The following is a 24961-nucleotide window of genomic DNA, read 5'->3' as shown; positions in this document are numbered from 1 at the left end:
GCAGCAAGAAATATAGCTCTGGGTCTATATTAAGATGGCCTAAATTCAAATCAGCCTTTGGAGTCCAAATATGGGAAATGATGTCATAAATATCCAAATGGCCCTTGGCACAAAAGAGTTATTCTATCTTTGCTTTAGACACTAGTAAGCTTGGGCAAGTCATTTAACTTTTATTTGACTCACTTTTTTCAATTGTTAAATGAGGATAATAATAGCATCTACCTCCTCAGGTTGTTATGAAGATTATATGAATATCTGTAAAGTGCTTAGCACACAATGCTTAGCACAAGGTAAGTGCTTAATAAATGCTTGTTCCTTTTCATTTGCTACTGGTGTAACCCTGAGTAAGTTATATCATTGCTTCTTAAACTTTCCCCACTTGCAACCCCTTTTCCTTTTCACCTGAGAAGTTTTTATGTGACCTTGTGTGTGTGTGTGTGTGTGTGTGTGTGTGTGTGTGCGTGTGTGTAAAATAGGTATACAAATCAGAGATTCATTGATAATAAATCATAATTTCACAACCCCTACATTCAGTTATAAGATTCCATACAAGTTCATGAATCACAGTTTAAGAAGCTGGAAGTTATATCATGTCCCCTGGGTCTTAGCTTCCTTATTTGTAAAAGGAAGACATTTATACAGTTGATCTTCCAAGTGTAAAATCCTGTAATCTTATTTTTTTGGAAGAGATTACTACAAAGTAGTTTGTTTTTAGTATCATTATCACTTCTAACAAAAATTTCATTAAAGTAACAAGCAGCCAAAAAAGATGCTAAAAGCAAAGTGAGATTAAAACTATTGGTTGAAAAATATTTGAAGTACAAAATATTTTAATCAATTTTAATGCTAATAACTTCTAGACAAAAAAAAAAAGGTCAGGAAAAGCTCTTTTTTAGGAAATTAAAATAAAGTTTTTAGGCATACTAACAAAAATATATTTTGAAATATTACCATTTCATATTCTAAGACAGCATATTGAAGGGGATTTTTTCCCCTGCTTCATGAGTCTTTACAAGCTTTCTCTTCAATTAAAATGAAAATACCGTTAAGTGATAAATACATTTTCCCCAGCTGAGCTTTAATTACCAACCCCAGAGCACACATATTTGGATTATTCTCTTATTCAGCTTGTTTTTGGCAATAAGATCTTTATAATGATAGCATTGGTTGTCAGGAAAAAAAAATTCCTCTGATATCAGGTATCAAAAATTCTCTAGGTATTTCACTACCAACCACTAAACTAAAAGAAAGCAAGCACCCTCAGCACAGTGCCAACTTGAACACTGGCAGCAGAGGCAATCCTCATGAAATTGCAATTCCAGAAGAAAGTTTGAGACAGTTTACAGGTTATCATATACAAAGATGGATACAATTTGCCCTGGAGAACCAGAGAGCTGAAGGATTCCTGCATTATCTTAACATATATTTCAACAAATCTAAAAGACCTAATGTAGCCAGATCTTTTCTCAGCTTTCACAAATTACTAAGTGTTTATCAAGCAGCTAATACTATGTGCCATATCATGAAAAGGAATCTGTGTAGACTCTTAGTGGAGCTTCCTAAAGATTATTTGGTTAATTTTTGGCATACAATAGAAAATGCCACCAAGAAAGCTCTCTTGTGTGATATTTTAGGCAGTCATTTACCTACTCAAGAAGTCTGAGTTGGGTGATCTCAGCTAATTGGTTTACATCTTCTCTTCTGTTAACTAGAGTTTGTTTTTATTCCTTAATTGTCCTGATTCATACCTTGCTTGTCTTTAAGTTTCTATCAATCTGTTTCAAAAGTAGGAAAGGAAAAAAGCCTACATATATCAAAATATATGTGTTAGACTCAAAAAAGCCAAAAATAAAAGTAAAAAGTTAAATGTACTGATACTGTGTTTTCTGAGATCATTCAAAAACCATTAGTCAAGAGTTATTGAACATCTACTCTGTGTAAACTCTTCAAGGTTCTAAGGAAAATATAAATAAATAGAAAGGGAAAAAAAGGGTAGTCTCTACTTTTAAAAGTTCTTAGATATAATTTCTAACAGTATGAAGAGCTTCAGAAGATAAAACTAATGTACATAAGATCTTAACTACAGAGAATTTGAATGACAAGACAAAACAAGGAAGTGGTTCAGGAAAATACACCCTGAATGACAAATGGAGCAGAAAGAATATAGATAAAGAGTATAGAAGAAGGTTGTGTATAGAATTTCTGAAGATTTTTCAATGCAGAATAGAACTAAAAATTATTGCTGACATCACTACTATTTCTAATTTGACAGGCAATTTCTCCCATTTAATAATACCCAGTACTAGTTAGAGATTAAATTTGAAATAGTAGACATTTAAAAATAAAAGAATTACCCCCCAATAACTGGTATGGTTTCAAGATGTATCAGGCCCCTCCCCCTATATCTTTTCCAACTGTTTTAATGATGCTAATTTTCAAGAAACCCTTCTCTTTCCAAAACGCTTTTAAATGAAGACCTCATGATGATAGTCCAATAAACAATCTTGTTATCTTTTCATTCCTAAAGTTATACTGAAAAGTTCTTTTTCTTCCTTCAAATGCTGTGAAATTATATGAAGGGTAAAGTCAATTCTCAATTATCCAGAACAGTGGATTGTCCCTACTTTTCCTTTTTCCTGCATTTGTTTCCAATTTTCAACTTTTGGCTATTTCCCTATTGACAAGTGTAACCAGGAAATGGGGGCAAGAGCAGAGAAAAAAAAAAAATGACCTTTATTCAGCATGTTTTTGTCCTTCTTAACAGTTATAAGAGGGGGAAAAATGGTTAAGGATCACATTATTAAACATAATGTTTCTGTGGTTTTAAGATATTTGTATTTTTTATATGCTTTATTACTTAACACGCTATCAAGAGCTGGGGTTAAATAGGAACATTATTTTCCTTATATGAAAGCCATTACATGATGCCATATTTACCTGTCTGTTCAGTTTCTAGCCCGGGGAGGCTGGTAAAATTGCTGGGTTGGCCTTGTTGATCGCCGAGGCTGGCCATCACCCCCTCTTCGGAACTCAAGTGTTTGGTCATAGGTACCTTCTTCTTCTTCCTGTATGCAAACAGCATGGATTTAAAAGTTCAAGAGGACTTGGAGATGCATCAACCATATACATAAGTTATACTTTATCAATTATTATCAAACTATCCCTGGGTTGACATTTGCCAATTTTTGCCAAGAAGGGAAGAAAAATAAGGAAGGACAATTAAAATCTAAGTACATGGGAATAAGAGCAAAATTTATAACATAATATTAAAAAATAATACTTGTATTCTAAAATATTAGCATTAATCCCTCAGTTTAAATTGAGAATACATAATTAACATGCAGGAAACTGAGAATTTTAGTCAATTTTTCTGGCATACTGTGGCTCATAAAAATTTCTAGTAGTTTACTATAGGTGGGATTTATAGAAGGTAAAAAAATGTTACCAACAATCTGCAATCATTTGACATACTCTTCCATGTAATTAAAAATATTATATCTGGAGAGAGGAAAAAAATTAAACAGCTTTAAATGAAGTGATAAGAATGTGTTCTCTGTGTTAAGGAAGTTACATTTGAGAGAGATTACTAAGATAAGAAAACCCTTCCTATTTTTTTTTTTCTTCTTCATTCTCTTTTCCTAATGAGATTACAGATTTATCAGTTTAAGGAACAGAGCTGAAAAATTGAGATAAGCAGATTAAATCATAGAAGGGGAATATTAAATTATGATATTTAAAAATAACTTAAAGCAACAAAAGGTGCAAAGTCACAGGAGTGCCTGACACATTTCTATTAATTTTCTAAAATTCAATGTACTAATTAAATTATCTTCTCAAGTAAAGAGAGGGAAAAAAAAGGTTCTTCAGATTGTTTACAAAAGGAACAAACTCTCTTCTACTAAATTCAGAATTTAAAGTTGCAAAATTATATTTTCAGAGAATAATGGGTTGCATTATTTTAGGAATTTATCTCTTTTAAAGGAATTTCTGCTATACCTTTTCCCATTATATTCCAATTAACAATACAGGAACCTATAGACTAAAGGATAAGTTTTTATCATGAAATTTTTTACAAATATGACTATAGTAATTTTACCAAATATAAAAAAGATTTGATTAGAACCTATTATTTAAGTTATATTAAATATTAACATGCTTACTAATCTTCATTTTTAACCACATAAAATCATTAAATTTGAGGATATTATTCCAATTTTATACAACACAATGGCTTGAAAAGTTATGATTTTGCCCTGGGGAACTGAGTACTGTAAGAAAGCTGGAATTAGAATGCCAATGTTGTCAGGCTAAACAGTTTTATCCTTCCAGCCACTTTATATCCAAAAAAAGAATGATCCTCCTTTAGGGCTATCTAAAAACATAATAAAACAGAGGAATCTCACATAACATATTTGGTGCAATACAATAAATACATTTTAGAAATGAAGCTCTAAATCAACTCTTTTCTATGGAATTTTTCATTAATGATCAATTTCAAAGTGTTTGGATACATCAGATATCAATTCTGTACTTTAGTAAGGCAACATTAGTGCTGGAAGATGAAAGAGGAAGGGTGTTCAAGGCAGAGAAGAGAATTTTTTTTCTCATTCTAGCTACTGCTCTATATTATAGTTTAATGTGAAAAGGAGCTATTTAATTTTATGAGAAAGGCAACATTTGTTATTAGTTGGAGGGGAAAATTCTATTTGGTACTGCAGGAGATAAGGTAATTATTTCAGTCATCAGGGAAGGAATATTATTTTGTATACATATAGCACTACAGAATTAGCTAAGGGTGATTGTTATTGAGGGCATCTAAAACTCTGTGGTTACCAATCCTATAGACACTGCAAATGGTAGAATTCTACATTTCCTTGAAAGAATGAAGTAGGTCTATTTGGCCAACTGTTCTTATCTCATCTAAAAGATTCATGGACTCAAGAGACCAGGGCTAATTAACTGGTTTAATAAAAACAACTGATAACAGTAATGGATAGTCTTTTACAATAGGAAAGAAGAGATTCTCTTATGCCATTGTGATTTCACTGTATCTTTAAAAAATAAAGAGAAGGTAGGAAGAAAATTTCTCTAATTTCCATTAGAATTCAAAGTACAAATTTATCCTTTCCTCACTTGTTTTCTCTCTTCTTTCCTTATCCCCCTTACTTTTTTTCTTCCTTCCTTCATTCCTTCCTTCCAAAGCCTTTCCCAAGCAGATGTGAAAGAATTCTAGATACCTCAACAGCATTCTCCTTAAGTCAGTGACTAATTGAACTGAACTGGAATTAAAGCCATATTAGATAGCACAGAATTTATGTTAGGATATTTATAAGTTTCATATTTTAATATAATTTCCTTTGCTCATAATCCTTTTCCATCATTTTACTAAATGCTTTGCAATAAAATAAGTGATTTGATGTGCAGAGAGAAATTTTTTATATTTCAACTTTGAAATTCTGGACTATGAGAAATTTTAGAAACTATTTTAGAACTGGAAATGACTTTAGAAATAATCTATTCTGATTCATTCATTTTCTATAGGAAGAAACTAAGGTCCAGGGGTGAAGTGTGATCCAAGATCATAGGGAGCAAGTAACTGCAGGTACTAGATTAGCACTCAACTTCCAGTCAAGTGTTCTTAAAATAAATTTAAAAACCCTATTGTGCACACTCCTAACTTTTAATATTTAAGTATAATTCATAATCACTTATTTCATTCAACAAACATGTACAAATATTATGTGCCAGACAATTTAACATGATTAAATAAGACATAGTTCCTGTCCTTAAGAAGTTTACTTTTTCATAGGATTAACATGCCAGTACCCAATGAGGCATAGAAAAGCTGATATAAAAATTTTTAAGAGGGAGGAAGAAATGAAGCATGCCTTTATTTAAAATATATTTCAATTGTTTTGCTTTTTAATCACATTTTTTTTTCAACTTCTGGTCTCTGAATATTGAATAAATACTTTAAAACTTACAATGTGCCAAGAGTCACTGATTTACTGTTCATTGCTCACAACAATCATGAACAAGTGATGTTTTGGGGAGGAATGATCATAGTATTTGCTCAAAAAATGAAATATCCTCAAAATCATCTCTTAGATACATCTGACAAGTAACAGATATTACCTTGAATCTTCACCTAAGCATTACTATAAACTGTATATTAATGATTTAGCATTTCTACAGTGCTTTAAGATTTGCAAAGTATTTTACATATGTTCCCTAAATTGCTAACTCAACAACTCCAGGAGGAAGGTGCTATTAGACTTCTTTAAGCATCTGACGCAGAATTTGAACTCAAATTTTCCTGATTCTAAGTCTAGCACTCTATGTACTGTACTATCTAGTCATATAACAAGTATGAAGTGGAAAAGCTGTGCCTAGATGCCTCGTGGCATCTCAAATTCAACATATCTAAAACAGAATTAATTTTTCCCTTCCAACTCCAACCCTCTTCTTCTCTTTTCTGCTAAACCCCCATATTCATTCATTTATATATTCATATTCATACTTTCCATCTCTCTCACCTTCTATGGCCAGTGGACAAATCTTGTTATTATTAAACATATTATTAAACATATTCAAAGACTTGCTTTTCATTTTTGTAGCATAGCACTATAAAAATATGCATTAACAAGATAGTCTTTTTTTTTCCAATGGGAAAATAAAATTTTAAGGTTTAACATAACTTAATGAATTAACTAAACTAAATTATGAGCCCTTAGTACTATTCTAATAATCATAAATTTGTTAAATGACAATGACATAATAGAATCACTGAGGCAGAAGGGAGTTCATTAAGTCAACTAATGTAATCTATAACTAGATGAATCATCCTCCTCAGTATCTCCCAAACTTGAATTTTGGAGACTTTTCCTTTCCAAGGCAACTCATTCCATTTTTGGATATCTTTAATTACTTACTTATGACTATCTTCAAGCACTTATCATTCCTCTTGCCCCATCCCCCTTTCCAACCATAAGTCTTCCCTTCTCCAGGTCAAACATCACCAGTTTTTTCAAATGAATGTCATGAAAAGATTTCAAGTTTCTTTACTGTCCTTCTAGCCATTGTCTGGATGGTCTGCCCAGAGTAATTCACAGTATGTAGATGTGAGTTAACCAGGGCAGACTGGTAACTATGTCTCTCAAGAACTGTTACTTAGCAATGCATCACTGATTTTGAACATGAGGATTAAAAAAATTTTTCTCCACAAGTATTGAACTTAAGTTGCAAATGGTACAGTGCATAAAGTGCTAGCTTTGGAATCAGGAAGATCTGAATTCAAATCACACAATTAGATACTTACTAGCTGTGTGTACCTGGACAAACAGTTTGAGGCAAATTTCCTCAATTGTAGAATGTGGATAATAATTGTACCTACTTCCCAGGATTGTTACAAGAATTAAATGAGATGATATTTGCAAAATGGTTAACACGGTGTCTGGCACTTAGTGAGCATTGCATAAATATTAGCGATTATTATTATAAGCACAAGATATGACCTACAAAACCAGTGTTTGTTTACTCTTTGTTATTTACTCATTGGGGATTCTTGTGCAACTTTTGCTTAGATTTTTCTGAATTTCAGCATCCTTACCAATAAAACAATCACACAGACTAAATGACCTCTAAGGTTCTAGATGACCTTTATGCTTCTTCCCAGCTCTAAATCCTATGATACTATAAATTTAAGACAATAATAATTGAACTATCTACCTTACAGAAAAGTACTCTGTAGGTCAAATAAGATGACGTACTTAAAGAGTATTGATGTATTTTATGAGATGATGAGATGATGCATTTTATAAACCATAAAGTGCTAGGAATATATTTTTCTCTAGCACTTTATGATAAAAGGCCTTAAGGCTACTTATAGAATCAAAGAATTCTAGAAATAGATGAGACCTCAGAAATCATCATAAGGTGAACCCTTTCTATAATATTCCCAACAAATAATTATCCAATTTCTCTTTATATTATGTATTGTGCAAAACTCTCTGATTTTTCTTAGTATCAATCTTTTATTTTCATAGAATTAATATAAGTATAAATTTACATAAACTACATGGCAGCTAAATTACTTAGTAGGACTATTATCTTCTGAGATTTTAATGAGTTTTTTAAAGATTATTTTAAAAATTATGAATAAAACAATTCCTTCAAATCTACATTTCTTTGGAAATGTTAGTGACTAATGTTACTCTGCAATTATTTGTATGAGGATTGTTTACTAGGTAGATTATTCACTGCAGATTTTTAATGATCCTGACCATATTCCTCATCCCCCATTAGTTCCTATATACTTAGGAAACATAAATTCACTTAATTCAATCATAAAAAAATATAACAAGCTTTACAAAGTATTCTACATATATTATCTCATCAGCCACATATGGTTAAAAAAAATCAGAGCGCTATAGAGCATATCCCCAAAGTCTTAGTCCAGTTTTAAGCTTTAATAGCTTAAATAATTAATAAAAAGCTTTTAAAATAATATTCTAATAGTAGTCATTAAATAAAATTTTAAAACAGTAATCAAAGCTTAAAGTGGACTAAGATAAGCCATTAAAGCTAAATTAGACTAAAGCTTTGGGGACAAAACACACACACACACACACACACATATAAAAAAATTACATTCGAAGGCTAAAACTAAAAAAGATTTTTGGTATAATTTACTGATTATTTGGGATTGATTGTCCTGCTGCTCCAATTTATTGGAATGATCAAACTTGAAAATATTAGGAAAAGGATCACAATCACATGTTTTATTGTTCTTAAACATGATGGATAGATCTAATATGTGGGTATGAAAAAGTTCTCATTAGCATAAATACTGATCTTTATCTGACTAAATAGTTTTGCTTAAGAAAGATGTATAAATTAAATTGAAATGTTTGAATTGTCAACATAAAAAAGGTTTTTAAATAATATTTCAGGGATAAATTAGCATATAAGCATATGGGGAGACAACTATAATGTAGTGATAAAAGCACTAGATTGGACAAAAGTGGTCTGATTATAAATGCCAACTCTGCCACTTAGAAATAACACTAGATTTAGAGGCAGAAGACCTGGATTCAAATTCCTGTGTGACTGAACAAATCATATCACCACTCTGAAATTCTTTATCTGTAGGCAGAGCAAACTAGAAGATCTCTAAGATCTCTTCCAGCTATAAATACTAAAAGCTTATGACTGTGTGTTTGGGGCCAAGTCACAATCTTTAGTAAAATTGGAACAATAATAGCAAAAGTACTATATTATAGGGTTAGCATAGGAATCAAATGAAAATGTAAACTACAAAATGGTATGTAAATATTAGCTGTTAGGGTCTAGGAAGTTTTAAGTGTCTGAGGACAAATCTGAACTCAGGTCCTCCTGACTTGAGGGCTGGTGCTCTGTCCACTGCGCTACCTAGCTGCCCCTCTTCTAATTTCTCTTAACAGAGATTGGAGAAAAAGAAAAATCAAATTCAAGGAAATGAATCAAATAAATGAAGACAAAATCTCTATATTTATGATGCTAGTCAAAGCGGGGAAAGTCTTGTCTAAAATATTATTTACAAATAACAGTAATTTTCTAAGATAATATTCTTCACTACAAGATGAGATAATGTGAAAAAAAATTTAGCTCAATTTTTGTGCAAAGTGACCTGAATCATATGAATAAAGAACATCACTCTTCAAAATGTATTATTTTTCTTTCATTCCAGGGGAAATAATAGTAGGGGTTCATCAATAGGAGAAAAATTAGTAACAAGCACTACTTAAAATATTTTTATTAAGCTAGAGCTATAAGCCTTATTAGCACGAAAGCTGAATTTCTATTAGCTACATCAGAGTAAAAATCAAGTATCTATAACAGAAAGCTAAAAATACTCTAACTTGATTTATATGATTAACCTGTTTGAATATCCTGCCTTTAAATCAAATAATTACCTTAAAAAGTTGAGCAAGTGTCATAAAAAGACATCAGTGAGACAACATATAAATATGTAAGTATAGAACCAAAAATCGTGAGAAAAATACACTAATTTTATTTGGTTCAGGAATTTACAGTTTAATGCATTGCAAACTATGATGGTAAAGCTAACTGCTAAAGTTACTTGAATGAACTAAGATATATGGGCACTTGTAGTTATTGCATACAATACCCTTTCTCATTGTCACAGACATATTTCTGGTACTTAGGCTGACATGAAAATATTAACCACTTTCACATGGATTAAATACATTATTAACTGTGAGATATTCTACAAGCATAATTTCATTCTAATCTCAAACCTGTAGCAGTAGGCTGCTCCGAGCCAGGGTTGGAGGACTATATTCTTTTACCAAAGTTCTTAGGAGAGAATAATTACATGTCTCCCTGCATATAGACACACAAACATAGACTTCTTAATTTCTTTGTTCTCAATCACTATTCCTGAAATCAAAGCAGTGACCACACTAAAAAAGGCATAGATGATTAAATACTAAATATACCACATATCAAATTTTATAGTCTGTTAATAAGGGTCACAAATGCTTATTGAAGAAACATTTGTTGAATGATTTTTGTATGTATAGTAGCACTTCATAGAGAAAGGACAGAAGGATCAAGTCAGGTGAGATATGAAATCATTCTAAAATAAAATTAGTTTATTTCAAATTATCAATATTTAAGTTTTTTACATCCTTTCTCAAGTTCATTAATGTGATGGTAGAGTAAGAATCACTCTATAAATTAAACAAAAGGATTTTTAGATTTTTGGAGAATATAACTGCCACTAAAGGTGCCAAATCTGTTTCCTATTTTTCCTCATCTATAAAATGGGGATAATAATAGAATCTTCAAGGATTGTTGTGAGGATCAAATGAGATAATAATTGTAAAGCACTCGGCAAATTGCCTGGTACATAGTAAGCAGTATATAAATGTAGATATTATTCCTATTGTTATATCTGATATAGTGTATTCTTTACTTCAAGTCACAGAGATACACTGGTACAGAAGAAACACTGTGAGATCAATGATTACCGCTATGTCAATTCTTTTAACCCCAGGTTTCTGTTCAATCTCCCAATGAGAAATCATAGGGAATAACAAAGGTTTTTTTGTAGTACCACAATCAATGATGTACTCTTTTGTGTGAAGAATAAGATACTCAAATTTTCTATTATATTTGAATTATGGCAAAACAGACTTTCTAAGATGCACTGTTAAAAACGAGAAATTCCTTTATGGATGAAATACTATCTGAAAATCACAGTTTTTGCCAGAATCCCAATAATGTCAAATAAAGCAGTTATATTCAGAATAGGAAAAGTTGAAAGGTTTTTCTGTTAGAGCCAGAATAGAAATTGTCAATTTATTAAAAGCACTTATATACTAAAGAAACCCAAAAGGTCTTTAAGGCTAATAGTTATACATAAAGGAAAAGGATATGAGGTTTAAAAACTTTGTAGCAGACAATACTATTAGCATAAAAGAACTTGGTTCTTTCATTTTTTAAAAGAAAAATCTATTTTACTCTAAAGAGACAGGGATTTTAATATTCAAAATGTGTTTCTATACTCTTTCAGAACTTCATATTAAAGCTACATTTTAAGAACTCTATTAGCTCTTAACATTATTCAATGAATGACAAAAAGTAGCAATGAATTTTTTTTTAAAAGCAAGGATGAGAAGGAAATGAGGAAATAGTTCTGTTTAAAAGGGAAAAAAGAATTGAATTAATTTGGTGGGCTACTCTGGTTTGTACATTCCTGATTTGAAGGCCAGAGTGCATAGCAGCTGCTTGCAAGGCCATTTGTAAGCATTTAGGAGTTTTGACCAAAAGTTCTGCTAAAGAAAGGCATTTACTCATTGAGGCTTTGTTATTCCTTGTGGGACTAGGAGAAAAGAATTGGACTAATTATGGTCAAAATAATAAAAATGTCACAAAGCTTATGTAAAAGGCATTAATATAATGCCCTCCCAACTACTAATGAAATCAACATCAAAAGAAACTACATATTTTAGATAAGAAAAAAAAAAAGCCTACTTCAAAGGGTACAAAATTGTTCACTACATAATTTAGAGAAAAGAATGTGTTGTATAATCTGAAAATCTCCTGTTCGTTCCTTTAAAAAGCAGTCATGAAATGTCAACTAGGTGTAGGTATTTCATGTACCAACTTGGTATCTCCAGGCTCCTAGGATACAAAGATGAAAAACAACACTGTTATCTTCTTTCAAGGGGATTATAATTGAAAGTAATGTGATGCAGTAGAAAGAACGCTGGACATACAGGTGAGATGAGATCAAATCAAATCAGACCCTAGCTGGGTGTCCCTAATCAGAATATCTCTTAGTCTGAGTTTCTTCATTTGGAAAAGGGATAGTAATTGCACTACTCACCTCAAAAAACTGCTATGAAGAAAATACTTTTTAAAAAGCATTATTCAAATGATGAATGTTGGAGGGGATGCGGGAAAACTGGGACACTAATGCATTGTTGGTGGAGTTGTGAACGAATCCAACCATTCTGGAGAGCAATCTGGAATTATGCCCAAAAAATTATCAAATTGTGCATACCCTTTGATCCAGCAGTGTTTCTATTGGGCTTATATCCCAAAGAAATACTAAAGAAGGGAAAGGGACCTGTATATGCCAAAATGTTTGTAGTGGCTAGAAACTGGAAAATGAATGGATGCCCATCAATTGGAGAATGGCTGGGTAAATTGTAGTATATGAATGTTATGGAATATTATTGTTCTGTAAGAAATGACCAGAATACAGAGAGGACTGGCGAGACTTACATGAACTGATGCTAAGTGAAATGAGCAAAACCAGGAGATCATTATACACTTCGACAACGATATTGTATGAGGACATATTTTGATGGAAGTGGATTTCTTTGACAAAGAGACCTGAGTTTCAATTGATAAATGACGGACAAAAGCAGCTACACCCAAAGAAAGAACACTGGGAAACGAATGTGAACTATCTGCATTTTTGTTTTTCTTCCCGGGTTATTTATACCTTCTGAATCCAATTCTCCCTATGCAACAAGAGAACTGTTCAGTTCTGCAAACATATATTGTATCTAGGATATACTGCAACATATCCAGCATATAAAGGACTGCTTGCCATCTAGGGGAGGGGGCGGAGGGAGGGAGGGAGGGAAAAAAAAATCGGAACAGAAACGAGTGTCAATATAAAGTAATTATTAAATAAAAATTAAATTTAAAAAAAAGCATTATTCAAATGTGAGTTCTCAAATACGATACATATTTTATATGGGAAATATTAAAGGGCTTTCTGTAATCTCAATTTATTCTCTGACACAAAAGCCAATCATTTATTTCAGTACAAATAGCTTCCTGGTGATGCTATATGACTGTGAATTATGAAACTCCACCATCTATATAGAATCAAACTTGTGGTAAATGGAGAGACATATTGTGACAAATGGAGAGAATATGAAGTTAGGTTATAAAATATTTCCAATGATTACTTGTTAACAAGAAGAAGCATAAAAGATATGATCCAGGAAGAATATAGCCGAAAAAGATTGCAGTGGTTCTCAAAGTGTGGTGCAGTGAATCCTGGAGGGTTTCTGAAATGCTTTCAGAGGGTCTACAAATTCAAAATTAGCTTTTTTTCTGTTTATGATAAATATCTATTATGTAACCCATATAAACAAAAACTCTTTGGACATATTCTCAATAGTTATTAATACCGTAAAGATACTGAGAAAAAGAGTTTGAGAACCATTGGACTAGAGGATCACAGATTCAGAGTTGCAAGGGACCTCTGTTGCCTTCTAGTCTAATTCTTTCATTCTACAATAAGGAACTGAGGCTTAAGGAGTTAAGTAACTTGTTTAAGGTATTTCAGGTAGATTTTAAACACAAGTCTTCCTGCCTGCATATTGAGCAGTATCTACTAAATCTTCCAGCATAGAAGGGCTATTCAAATAAATAAAATAAGTGCAAATAAGGGATAACAGCCTGCCAGCCTGAGTGATACAAAATTATTCAGAGAAGGATAAAGACTTAAATAAAGCTCTCCTGCTTTAAGTAAATCCTCTATGAAGGGGGAGTTCTAGAAAGGCAGTGAAAAGAATTAAACAAGATTAAAAAAAAAGTCTACACAAAGATCCATTTAAATAGCAAATTGTAAATGTTAGTGGTAAATATTATTAGATTATATTTATATAGAAAAGCTTCTAATCACACACACAAATTAAGCATAATAAAAGGAAAACCATAATGGGGCAAGGAAATCCAGACAAAGTGCTCTAGAAAAATCTTAAGGAGGGAGAGATCATTTTTAAAGGAGGCTAGAAAGGAGATTTATGAAAGAAGTGGCACCTTAACTGGTTAGGATTTCAAAAGATGGGAGATTAGGAAGCAGTATGTTCGAAGCATGGAAGAAGCCTACACAAAGGCATGGAATTGTAATATTAGAGAAAAGTCCAGTTTGGCTAGGGGTAAAGTATATTGAAATAAAGTTGGAAAAGTAAGTTGGAGTTGGATTCTGGAGAACCAGGCTTAAATGCGAGGCTAACAAAATTTTGTATTTTACTTCTAAACTTTCAGAAAACAATATGGAAGCAAATCAATTTAGCCAACATTTATTAAGAACCTCCTGTGTGTGCATCTCTAGGTACTAAGTGATGGGGATAAAAAGATAAACACGAAATATTCCATTCCCAAGTTCTTTACATTGTCTACAAAGAAGATAAAACACATTCAGAGTTATGTGGGTAGAAGTAAACCAAATAATTTTAAAAGGGAGAAAATACAAAAGGAATAAGGAATGGGCTTGGGATGTGGTTTCTGAGTTGGACCTCAAAGTATACTGAGGATTCTAAGATAAAGAGACGAATAAATTTTTTTCTGACATAGGGAACTGCTTCTGGAAAAGTATGAAGGTGAGGAACAGCCAAGTTTGATGAGAAAAGAGTAATGTGAATGGGGAATAATAAGAAATAAAATTGGCAAGTGGAGGCCATATTGCAGAGGATTCCAAAAGCCAAGCTGAGAGAGATATTTTATTTTAAAGAAAATAGGAAGCTATTGGGAGTGTTTAATAGGGGAGTGGCAGGTCAGTCCTGTGTGGTTACAAATATCAATCTGGCAGCTGTAGAGATTCAAGAGAAAAGTGCCTGGAAGCAAGACCATTTAGAAGCCAATATAAAACTCTAGATGAGAATTAATGAATACCTTATATAGGACAGTAGGTATGTAGATATAGAAAAGGAAATGGATATGAAAAATGGTAAGAATATGAATCTGACTGGAATTCTGAAACTGACAGAAAATGAAATTATAAACTGATAGGGTACTGAGTGAGGGTTACTAAATTTAGAATTGAAATTAAAATGTTTTAAAAACATACAGTAACAGTTTTACTTATTAAAATATTAAATATTCTGTATTAACATATAGCTGGGAGATATGCTATCAAAATATTAGTGTGGTGGAGTTCTAAAATTAAAAAAAAAATCAATGCCTATAAAAGATCTAGGTTATGGCTTAAATATTTTATAACCAATAGAAAGTTATTAGCTCAATTAGAATTATAAGGAAACCAATATATACTTACAATAAGCCATACTGTTTACAAAGAACATTTCTCAGAATGTATTATTTAAAGAGTGCTAGAAAAGGAAGCAGCAATTATAAAGAACCAGCATAGTTTCACCAAAAAAGAAATTATGCCAAGTAAATTCTTTTTTGAAAAGATAATTCAATTGATTTAAAAAAAAATGTTAGATGTTTTAACCTAGATTTTGACAGTGTTTGGTAAAATATGTTGATGTTCTTTTGCAAAAGAAACAGCGACGTAAACTAGATCAAAACTTCTTAAACTGTAAGCGGCAACCCCATATGGAGTCTTGTAACTGAATGTGGGGGTCATGAAATTATGATTTATTATCAATAGGTGTTTGATTTGCATTCCTACTTCACATACCTACATACTAAAGGTTGCATAAAAATTTCTCAGGTAAAAAGAGGTCATCAGTAGCAAAAAATTTAAGAAACCCTGGACTAGATGATACTACCATTAAATGATTTTGAAAGAAAACAATTGACTAGGTGAAATCAAAGAGAAGTCACTAATGGTTTTATGTCAACCCTTGGAAGAACTTCAGTAGAGTACTCTACAGATCACAGCTTTCTCCAGTGTGGGTTTTCTAGGGGAAAGGAAGGGAGGATAAGGCAATTGGGGTTAAGTGACTTGCCCAGGGTGACACAGCTGGTAAATGTCTGAGGACAAATTTTAATTTAAGTCCTCCTGATTCTAGGGTCAATGGTTATCCACAGCACCAATTATCTGCCCTTCTCCTGTGCTTTGTGAATTTGTATCAATGATTAGAACAAAAGCACTAATGACATTATTAATGGATCAGATGACACAAAACTAAAGGGTTAGCTAACTCGTGGATGTCCAATTCAGGATCTAAGATGGACCTGACCTTAAGAAAACTGGACTGTGGAGAAATAAGTATTGTGTAAAGATTGCTAGATTTAGAAACAAAAGATGTAGGTTTGAGTTTTGATTTTGTCACTTTTAACTGGTGATCAAGAGGAAGCCACTTTAATGTCTTTAGGTCTCAGTTTTTTCTTATGTAAAATAAAGGAAGTTGATTCAGTTACCTCTAGGGTCATATATTGTTGCCACAGCAGCCGAATAATCTAATGAGCTCTTAAATTGCATAAAAAGTTACAGCTTCCATGAAAAGGGGAAATGATTGCTGTTATAAGAAAATATCTGGAGCCTTACGTTTAATTCTAGCCACCATGTTTTAGAAAAACCCTTGATAAGGTAGAGATCATCTGCAAGAAAGCAACCAAAATAGTGAAAGAACTTAAGCAGGTGCCATATAAAAGGTTTGCTAAAGAAATCAGCAATGTTTAGTCTGGAGGAGATAAGGCTCATGGATGAGATATTGTCTTAAAATGCTTTTAAAAATGTTATTCTCTGTTTGGCTACAAAATAAAGAAATGGAAACAATGGGCAGAAGCTGAAAAGAGATTAATTTAGAATAAATTTCAAGCAAAACGTACTTCCAAAATGAAATGGGCCACCCAGAAAGGCAGTGAATCTTTCCTGAATTTAAGTTCTTAAGTAAAAAAAAAAAAAAAAAACTTAAGTAAAAAACTTAAGGTCGTTAAGTAAAAGCTAGCTAACCATTTGCTGTGTTAAGATAAAGATTTAGAGATTTGAGCAAGATGGCAGGGAAGAGAGGGAGGGAGGATTTTCACAGATCTGAATGACATCTGAGATCCCTTTCAACTCTGAAATTTTATGACATATAAAAATTGGGAGATTAGAGAAGCTATAGGGAAGAGATGGTACTGAAGATGAAAAGTGTATTTTACCTGTTGGACAAAAGGCAGTATCAAAAAAACTGAAGTCATGTAAAGCCCACACAAACATCAAATCTTCTTTTTTTAATTCATCTTACTAACTTGTCTATACATTTTTAATCTTTTAAAGATGATTTCATATTCAGAAATCTTAATTATTATGATTGTGATTCTAGTGCTGTGATTCTAAGTTTTTGAAGTACAGTCATGCTACAAGAATAATAAACTATGAAAGGCTAAATATACTTGAATGGAGTTTAGTATTTTAGAAATAAATACAAAGTTAACCTAGAATACATAAAAGTTATGCATAATAGCTATACTGCTGCATGGCAATTAGGCATCCATAGCAACAACAAAGGCAAATAATTGCAATTATTACTACTTTGACACAGTAAGTAACACCAAGCGGTCTGTCAACTGAAGGAGAGGAACAGGGAACTGGAAAGATCAGAAAGCTGCTGAGGCAACATACTTCATGATTCCAGGGAGCTCAGGAGTCCAAGCCTTCCTATTTCTCTGGCAAAGGCCACCCTTTGCCCATAGGCATTAGGGTTTCAGAAGTGCCTTTACAAGAGCATTTAAGTTTTATTTCAGTGACACCTCCCCCCCCTCCAAAAAAAAAAAAAAAAAAAAAAGGAACTAAGGAGATTGGCTCAGGAAATCCATAAAGTAAACTTGTGAATGAGGGAATAAATGGAATTCCTAACTGCTTTGGATTACTGCTTTAGCTCAATGAGAAAGGGGACAATCAGGACACAAATTCTCCATCTCCCTTCATGCCCTACCTTCTAGTCTTCTTATAAACATTCTCACCTGAACGCAGCCCCTGTCCTATACTCTTTGATCTAATGACACTAGCTTTCTTGCTGTACCATGAACAAGACATTCCATTTCATGGCTCTGAGAATTTTCTCTGACTTTCTGCCATGATTTCTGTTTCCTGGTCTCCTTGGCTTCCTTCAAGTTCTAACATGTTATCTTTCTATGAATTATTTGTACATTTTTATTTGCTTCTTTCCTCCTTTAGACTACCAATCTCTTTAAGGCAAGGCACTTAAACACAGTTCCTGCTTAACTTTTATAAATGCTGACTGAACCTTCTCCAAGGTTCCTAATTCTTCACAACTTCTTCCTACCCATCTCTAAGAAAGTTAGAGGGCCAAAATGTTCCTTTTTATGTACTTTTTCAGAAATTTGTTCTAAGCCAAGAGGATTTAAGGGACAGAATTACTTTGCTTAAAAATTTTACCAATTCTTCTGAAATTCTACTAATTGGAAATTTGGAAAAACAGCTACATATCCTATTAACATAAAGGGGGACAGGAGTGACTATCAATGATTCTTATCCTGTATTTAGCTTAATTAGAATATTTTTTCTCCCCCCAAATATTATATGTTCATAAAGGAAATGAGCCCAAGAATGTTAATTAATGGATGGAGATGTTGATTAAGTGATAGAGAGAATTCAAAAGCTAATGTTGACTTTGTCTCCTTTGCTGATCTTTAAATTCAGCTGACATGAATATTTATTAATGTAATCTTATATACTCTTGACTTTTATGACTTGGCTAGAATTGGTTCCAAGGCAAAACAATCAGAAAAACAAAGGCATGGTTTTGGTTCTTGTGTGTAATAAACACAAAGATTAAGTTTAAGTAAAGAAGATTAAATTTTCTTAAGGTTTGCTAGATATACTAAATAAGAAATAGACTTAAAACAGTTCTCATCTCAAAGGTAAACTTTTTAAATAACACAAGTTATTTTACAGAGAATGTTTCAAAAACCCTGTTCACAAACTATGTACTGCGCTCCCCAACAATCCACCTTTAACCTTCTCTTTAACCATTTTTTCATGTCCTTAAATCAGAATCTTTCAGTCCTTATAATTATAGTTATTGCACTGCATAATGGCAAATTCACATAAATTGTACCTATTCAAGTTTTACTTGATGAATATCTCAAAGTATTTTATTTAAATTAAAAAAAAAGCATGCATAAATATAGACATGTTCCTTCTTAAGAAAGCAAATCTTATCCATATCTAAATTGTATTTTAAATAGATTTGATCTGGTCTTCTTTATTATTGATAACGCCTTCATAATGACATTTAGACTTAGCAATCTCTGATTTCTTGAATATTTCCTGTTTTTTTTCCCTAAATGAAGGAATTATAATACATTTTTCCTACTCTGTATTATTTGTATTCCTAATAAGTTGCTTCAAGTATGCAACAAGAACTTTTTATTTTATTTCCCTTGCTGACATCTAAAGAATCTGGGATACAATTCAAGAGAACTTGGCACATTAACAACTTTTTAATAGTTCTAATTTCTTTATTATCAGCTCCAATGCTTCCCAATAGTAGTCTAGAAAGGATCTTACATTTATGAGAACTATTTCAGTAGAAATGAGTACAAAGTAAGCATTAACTCTGGCTTTAATGCAATTGGTAATCTTGGCAGGCAAAATACCAATCAGGAACATCAGTTTATTTGTGCCAAAGGCTTTTTAGAAATTGTCTTGAGTTTAAAAAGATCATTTATTCAATCAATTTTTAAAATCTGAGAATCAATAGTTCTATTTGAAAGAGGCACATCTTTGTAAGATGTGTAGTAAAGAGTAAAGAATTACTCGAAATCTTAAAATGAAGTTACAAAATAAGTTCAAAAAAGTTTTTAAATATTGATTCTATAAAAGACTTTTAAATGAGCATTAATTAAATAGTTTTTGTAAATAGAATTTAAAATTTTTAAAAACAATGAAACTGGAATGTCATAAGGAGGCAGGTAGGTGGTGCAGTGGATAGAAGATGAGGCTTAGTCAGAAAGACCTGTCTGAATTCAAATCCAGTTTCAAACACTTACTATCTCTGTGACCCTGAACAATTTACTTAAACCCATTTGCCTCAGTTTCCTCAACTGCAAAATGAGATGGAGAAGGAAATGGCAAACGATTCCAGTGTCTTTGCCAAGAAAACACAAAAAGGGTCAAAGAATCAGATACTACTGAAATGGCTGAACGACAAAAGCACTGTAAGGAAATGAATTACATACACACACAGAGGGAATTCATGAAGTATGGGGAGACCTGTATGAACACCGTGGTACAGCAGGAAAAGCATTTGATTTCTATTCAGAGGAACTAAGTTCAAATAATGATGCTACCACTCATTACCTATATAACCTTGGGTAGGTAAGTTGCTCAATCTCTAGGATTTAAAAATTTCCTCATCTGCAAAATGAATGCATTGGACTAAATGATCTTTAAATAAGGCCTCTCCTAACTCTTAAATCTATGCTTCCATAACATTAAATGCTACAAAGAGAAAACAAAAAAACTCAACAACATATAAATAAAAGTTAATGTTAAATGCAACAAAACAGATTAAACACAAGGATGAAGTAAGTACCAGCTTGTTAAAGACTGAAACACAAAGCTTAACAAATAGTAAATTGTCAAAGTATAACTGCTAATACTTGCATTTACTTTGCTACCTTTTTTGGGGGGAAGGGGAATATTTTGTAGTCTGTTTTTTTTCTCTTTTTTGTCTATTAAGACAAAATTTAACAGGAAACTGCACTTTCCTAATTCCAAACAAAATCATCCAAGATAATGATAACAGGAGAAAATTGAAAGAATTAGAGTATGTGTCCCACTGTTTCCTTTTTTCTTCTTTCTAGGAAAATACTGCTTTCAAATATACAAAGCTCATAACATTTACCTGATGTGTTCATTAAGTACCATCAAAAATGTGTTATTACAACAGGAAAAACAAAATACTAGGAACTATGAAGCTTAGATTTATGAAGACTAGAACTGGACATTACTTTTCCTTACCACTTGTTGCTCAAGTAGATGACAAGACTTAGAGAGTAGCCCCTGATTTCCTGAGAGTGTAATATATGAATGATATCAAAAAAACAGGATCATACTGATAAGTGATAATTTAAAGTATCACTCCAGTTATTCCTCACATGCCCCTTTTTAGGATCCCTATTAGACTCCAAACTCTATCATTAGATTATCAATTCCATGAAGGCAGGAATTCTGTCATTTTTCATCTCTTTTTTTTTTTTTCCTTAATCAGAATCACAAGATTTCAGAATTGCAGTGAGCTCATTTCACCTATTCCTACCTGTACCTTAATAGGAATCTCCCCTATAATATTCCCAAAAGATCAACGCAGCCTACAACTGGAAACCCTTCTTGAAGGAAAAAAACATGACTTCTGGATGCCCTCTTTTCTACTTCCTGACAACAAATTGTTGTGTTATCTCTTTTATGTCAAACTGCAAATCTGCCTCTTTGAAACTTCCAACAAATTCTATTAAGGCCTATTTGTTTAAACCAAATACAAGTAATTATTAAACCTTTTAATATTACTAGTTGCCTTTTAATTCAACCATGTGCTTTTAAAAATCCTTTTACATTTAAAGACATGTGGGCCACTGCATTTTTAAGATTAGCTTAAAAAGCTTTTTGTGTAAGAAACAATAATTTTGTATTAGTAAACTATAGTATTTAGTATGTAATCACTATTAGGCTTGATTACTGGTAAAAGCATTTATACTCCTGACTGTAACAACTTTTTTTATTAGATAACACTGACCACCAGGACTATATATCATTTCAATTACCAAATGACTTCCACTAAAATTACAAGTAGTTTAATGGATGATTTAGTTAAGACTGTGATCTAACTGGGCTCTAAAATAACTAAGAATCATTTTTTCCATATCTTTCACTGAACCCTGGGATTAGTCAATTGAATTTTTAAACATTTATGTATTATAAATCCCCAATGAATTGATAATAGTAAATTTTTTTTAAAAAATTGGAGCCATTATAATGCCATCAAAATGGATAACAGTAGTTTGAATATTAGATTTCAAAAGTCCTTAAATAACAATGGAAAAATCAGTATCAAAAATCTTAAAGGGTGACCATTATTTTTATTAGCCTGAAAGTAGAAAAGAACTCCAAAATTAGACAAACTTTTAGTTTGTTTAGGATTTCTCTTCCTTCTGCAGCTATACTGCAAATATAGTTACCACATAGCTATACATACTGCAAAATTCACTTGCTTTCAGGATTTTGGGGGTTGGTAGTCTTTATTAAAGACTTTTTTGACAGTAAAACAGTAATCTGTTTGGCTAGAATATAATAAAATTCATGACTGCTGTGCTTTTTCATATAGTAACTATGTGAAAAAGCACTAACAACTTGTTCCAATAAGAAGTTTTTCAAATGCTCAAGTTTCAAAACAATATACATTATATAGTATTAACACCCAAAATGCTTGAGAATAGACAATTTAAAAGAAAAATTAAATTCCTAGTCAGAAACATAAATAATTTTAAAAGATAATGACACCATCAGCTCAAAGATAACATAACTCTTTGGGAAGGGAAAAGAATCAATCTTGCTTTTCACATAACAAACTTTCACTTGTTTTTTTTTTTTTTTTTTAAGCTTTAAGTTACAATAATCATATAGAATTCTGTGTCATTAAGAACTTCATTTCATTAATACAAGGCTTGTAAAATCTTTAACAATGTAATCCAGAAACAAGCACTCCATTTTACATTTGGAAAATCTAAAACATGGAAAAAATTAGTTGGATCATGCAAACAGTGATTTTTATGCCACAACTGGCAAGACCATGTCTCTTTTCCCTTATCAAATGTTCAGTGTTTAATAATGTAAGCCTCCACTTCATGTTAAAAGAAAAAAAAAAACAATATATTTCTATATTTTTCTCTAAAAAAAAAAAAAAAGAAAATAAATAAAATGTACTCACTGTTGCAGTACTTCCTTTCCCTTCTTGATGGAGCTCACCCAATGATAGGCAGCTAAGGTAGTTGTTTCAGGCCAAGGTGTCAAGCTCTTGCCAGTAGTTCCCTCCTTTAATGGAACTGGAAGCTCTATAACACCAGAGTGTTTCTCTCAAGGAGACAGCTCAACTTCACTCTTTTCCTAGAGGAGTGATGGTGAAACCTACTGCACATGATGCTGGAACAAGTGGTATGAGGTCCAGTGAAGTCCAGGGGAATTAGGATTCAAGGGACTGGGAGTGGGAAAGGACGTCCATATGCTCCAATAGATACCACAAGTCAACAAAGGTGGAGATTAACAAAGGAAATGGAAGAAGACACCAAGAGGAGGAAGGCCAAAAAGATACAATGATGAATTAGAAATAGGAAACTGAGGGAAAATAACAACTGAGAAGATGACAAAAGGAGTAGCATTTAGAAATGACTGGAGACACAAATACATGCAAGACTGAAAAGAGGGAAAGCACAATAGATGGCCCATTATGATCTGTAGTCAGATTGTATCAAAAATCCATTTGTAGCCCTTAACCTCATCAAGATTCACCATCACTGCCTGTAGAAGAGGAAAGGTACACTGAGGGAGCTCCATCTAAAAGGGATTAAAGTCTACAGCACAATGAGCAACATTTATTTTTTCATCCTTTTTAAGACTGTATTTGAAATTTAGAAAATCCATTAGAAATGAAGATAGCATTAGATTAAAAAATAGGTAGAGGATGCCTCCTGAGAGTTGAACAAGATTACAGAAAACTCAGGAACATTGAAACTCTAAATTATAAATCTTGTTCAATGGGCATAGCTATGGGAAAATGAAGATATTTTGATCTTGTTCACTCTGCCACCATTATATACCTTGGGGAAAGAAGCATTTTGCTGTATTTTGTAGGTATTTGCAAGGAGGAAAGGTACAAAATTCTTAGGCTAGTTTTTCAACATTGTATATATCTTAATTTCATCAAGTTCAGTAGAGTTTGTAGGGGAAAAAAAAAGAAATTTTTCATGCAGAAAATGATTGACAATATGGATATCCCTGGAAAGAGAGAATATAATCAAGGCAAAATAAATGTGTTTCCTTGGCAACTCAAGATACTAACTATTGCTTTTAAGCACCTCTATCTCCTAGGAATTACCTTAAAATTTCTCTGAGGGGAAATATCAAAATTGAAAAGAAGTCAATCTAAATAAACCAAATTTACATCTTACTTCTTCCCATTCCATCATCTCTGAATCCCACATATTGAGTTGCAATTTATCAAAAGAAACATGATTTGAGTCCCTTATTTAGAAGAGGGAATAATAATATATCTGGTTCTACAGTCACACATAGCTAAATAAATCTCTTAACTAAAAGCAATTTCATTTAAACAAGAAACAATTCATTCTGTATCTTTGAAGCTATCTGATGGGTTTTAATGAAAATCAGGTCTTTACCCTGATACATAAATACATCAGAATTATCCATTTTAAATTTTTATGGATTACAATTAAAAATATGAACAAACTCACAAAAAATATAGCTTTTAAAAAAAGACCACCTATCTTAGGCCATACCTTAGAATTCTAACAAATGAAGAAGGGAATTGTCCTAACCTAAGGAAATGGAATACTCAATAATGGCACAATATTATACCATTAAATCACAGATTTATACCAGAAGGGATCTCTCAGAAATCATCTAGTTCAGAAGTGTAAAATTCTTGTCGAAACAATAGTAAAATGTAGTTAGGAAATAATTAACAAAATAAATAAAAATACAATACAACAT

At 32.2% G+C, this 24961-nt stretch overlaps 1 protein-coding gene across 1 annotated transcript in view; it reads right to left on the bottom strand.

The window, feature by feature from the left end:
- TDRD3 (tudor domain containing 3) overlaps nt 1-24961 on the bottom strand; it is a 169413-nt gene that overhangs the window by 5781 nt on the left and 138671 nt on the right. The window contains exon 13 of the mRNA XM_051983892.1: nt 2938-3065. Within this exon, the coding sequence (XP_051839852.1) occupies nt 2946-3065 (120 nt within the window). The 3' untranslated portion in view covers nt 2938-2945. The remainder of the gene's footprint in view (nt 1-2937; nt 3066-24961) is intronic.

This window comes from Antechinus flavipes, chromosome 3 (genome assembly GCF_016432865.1).
Source record: "Antechinus flavipes isolate AdamAnt ecotype Samford, QLD, Australia chromosome 3, AdamAnt_v2, whole genome shotgun sequence".
In the NCBI taxonomy this organism is placed as follows: Eukaryota; Metazoa; Chordata; class Mammalia; order Dasyuromorphia; family Dasyuridae; genus Antechinus; species Antechinus flavipes.
This window is presented reverse-complemented; position numbering and strand designations above follow the sequence as displayed.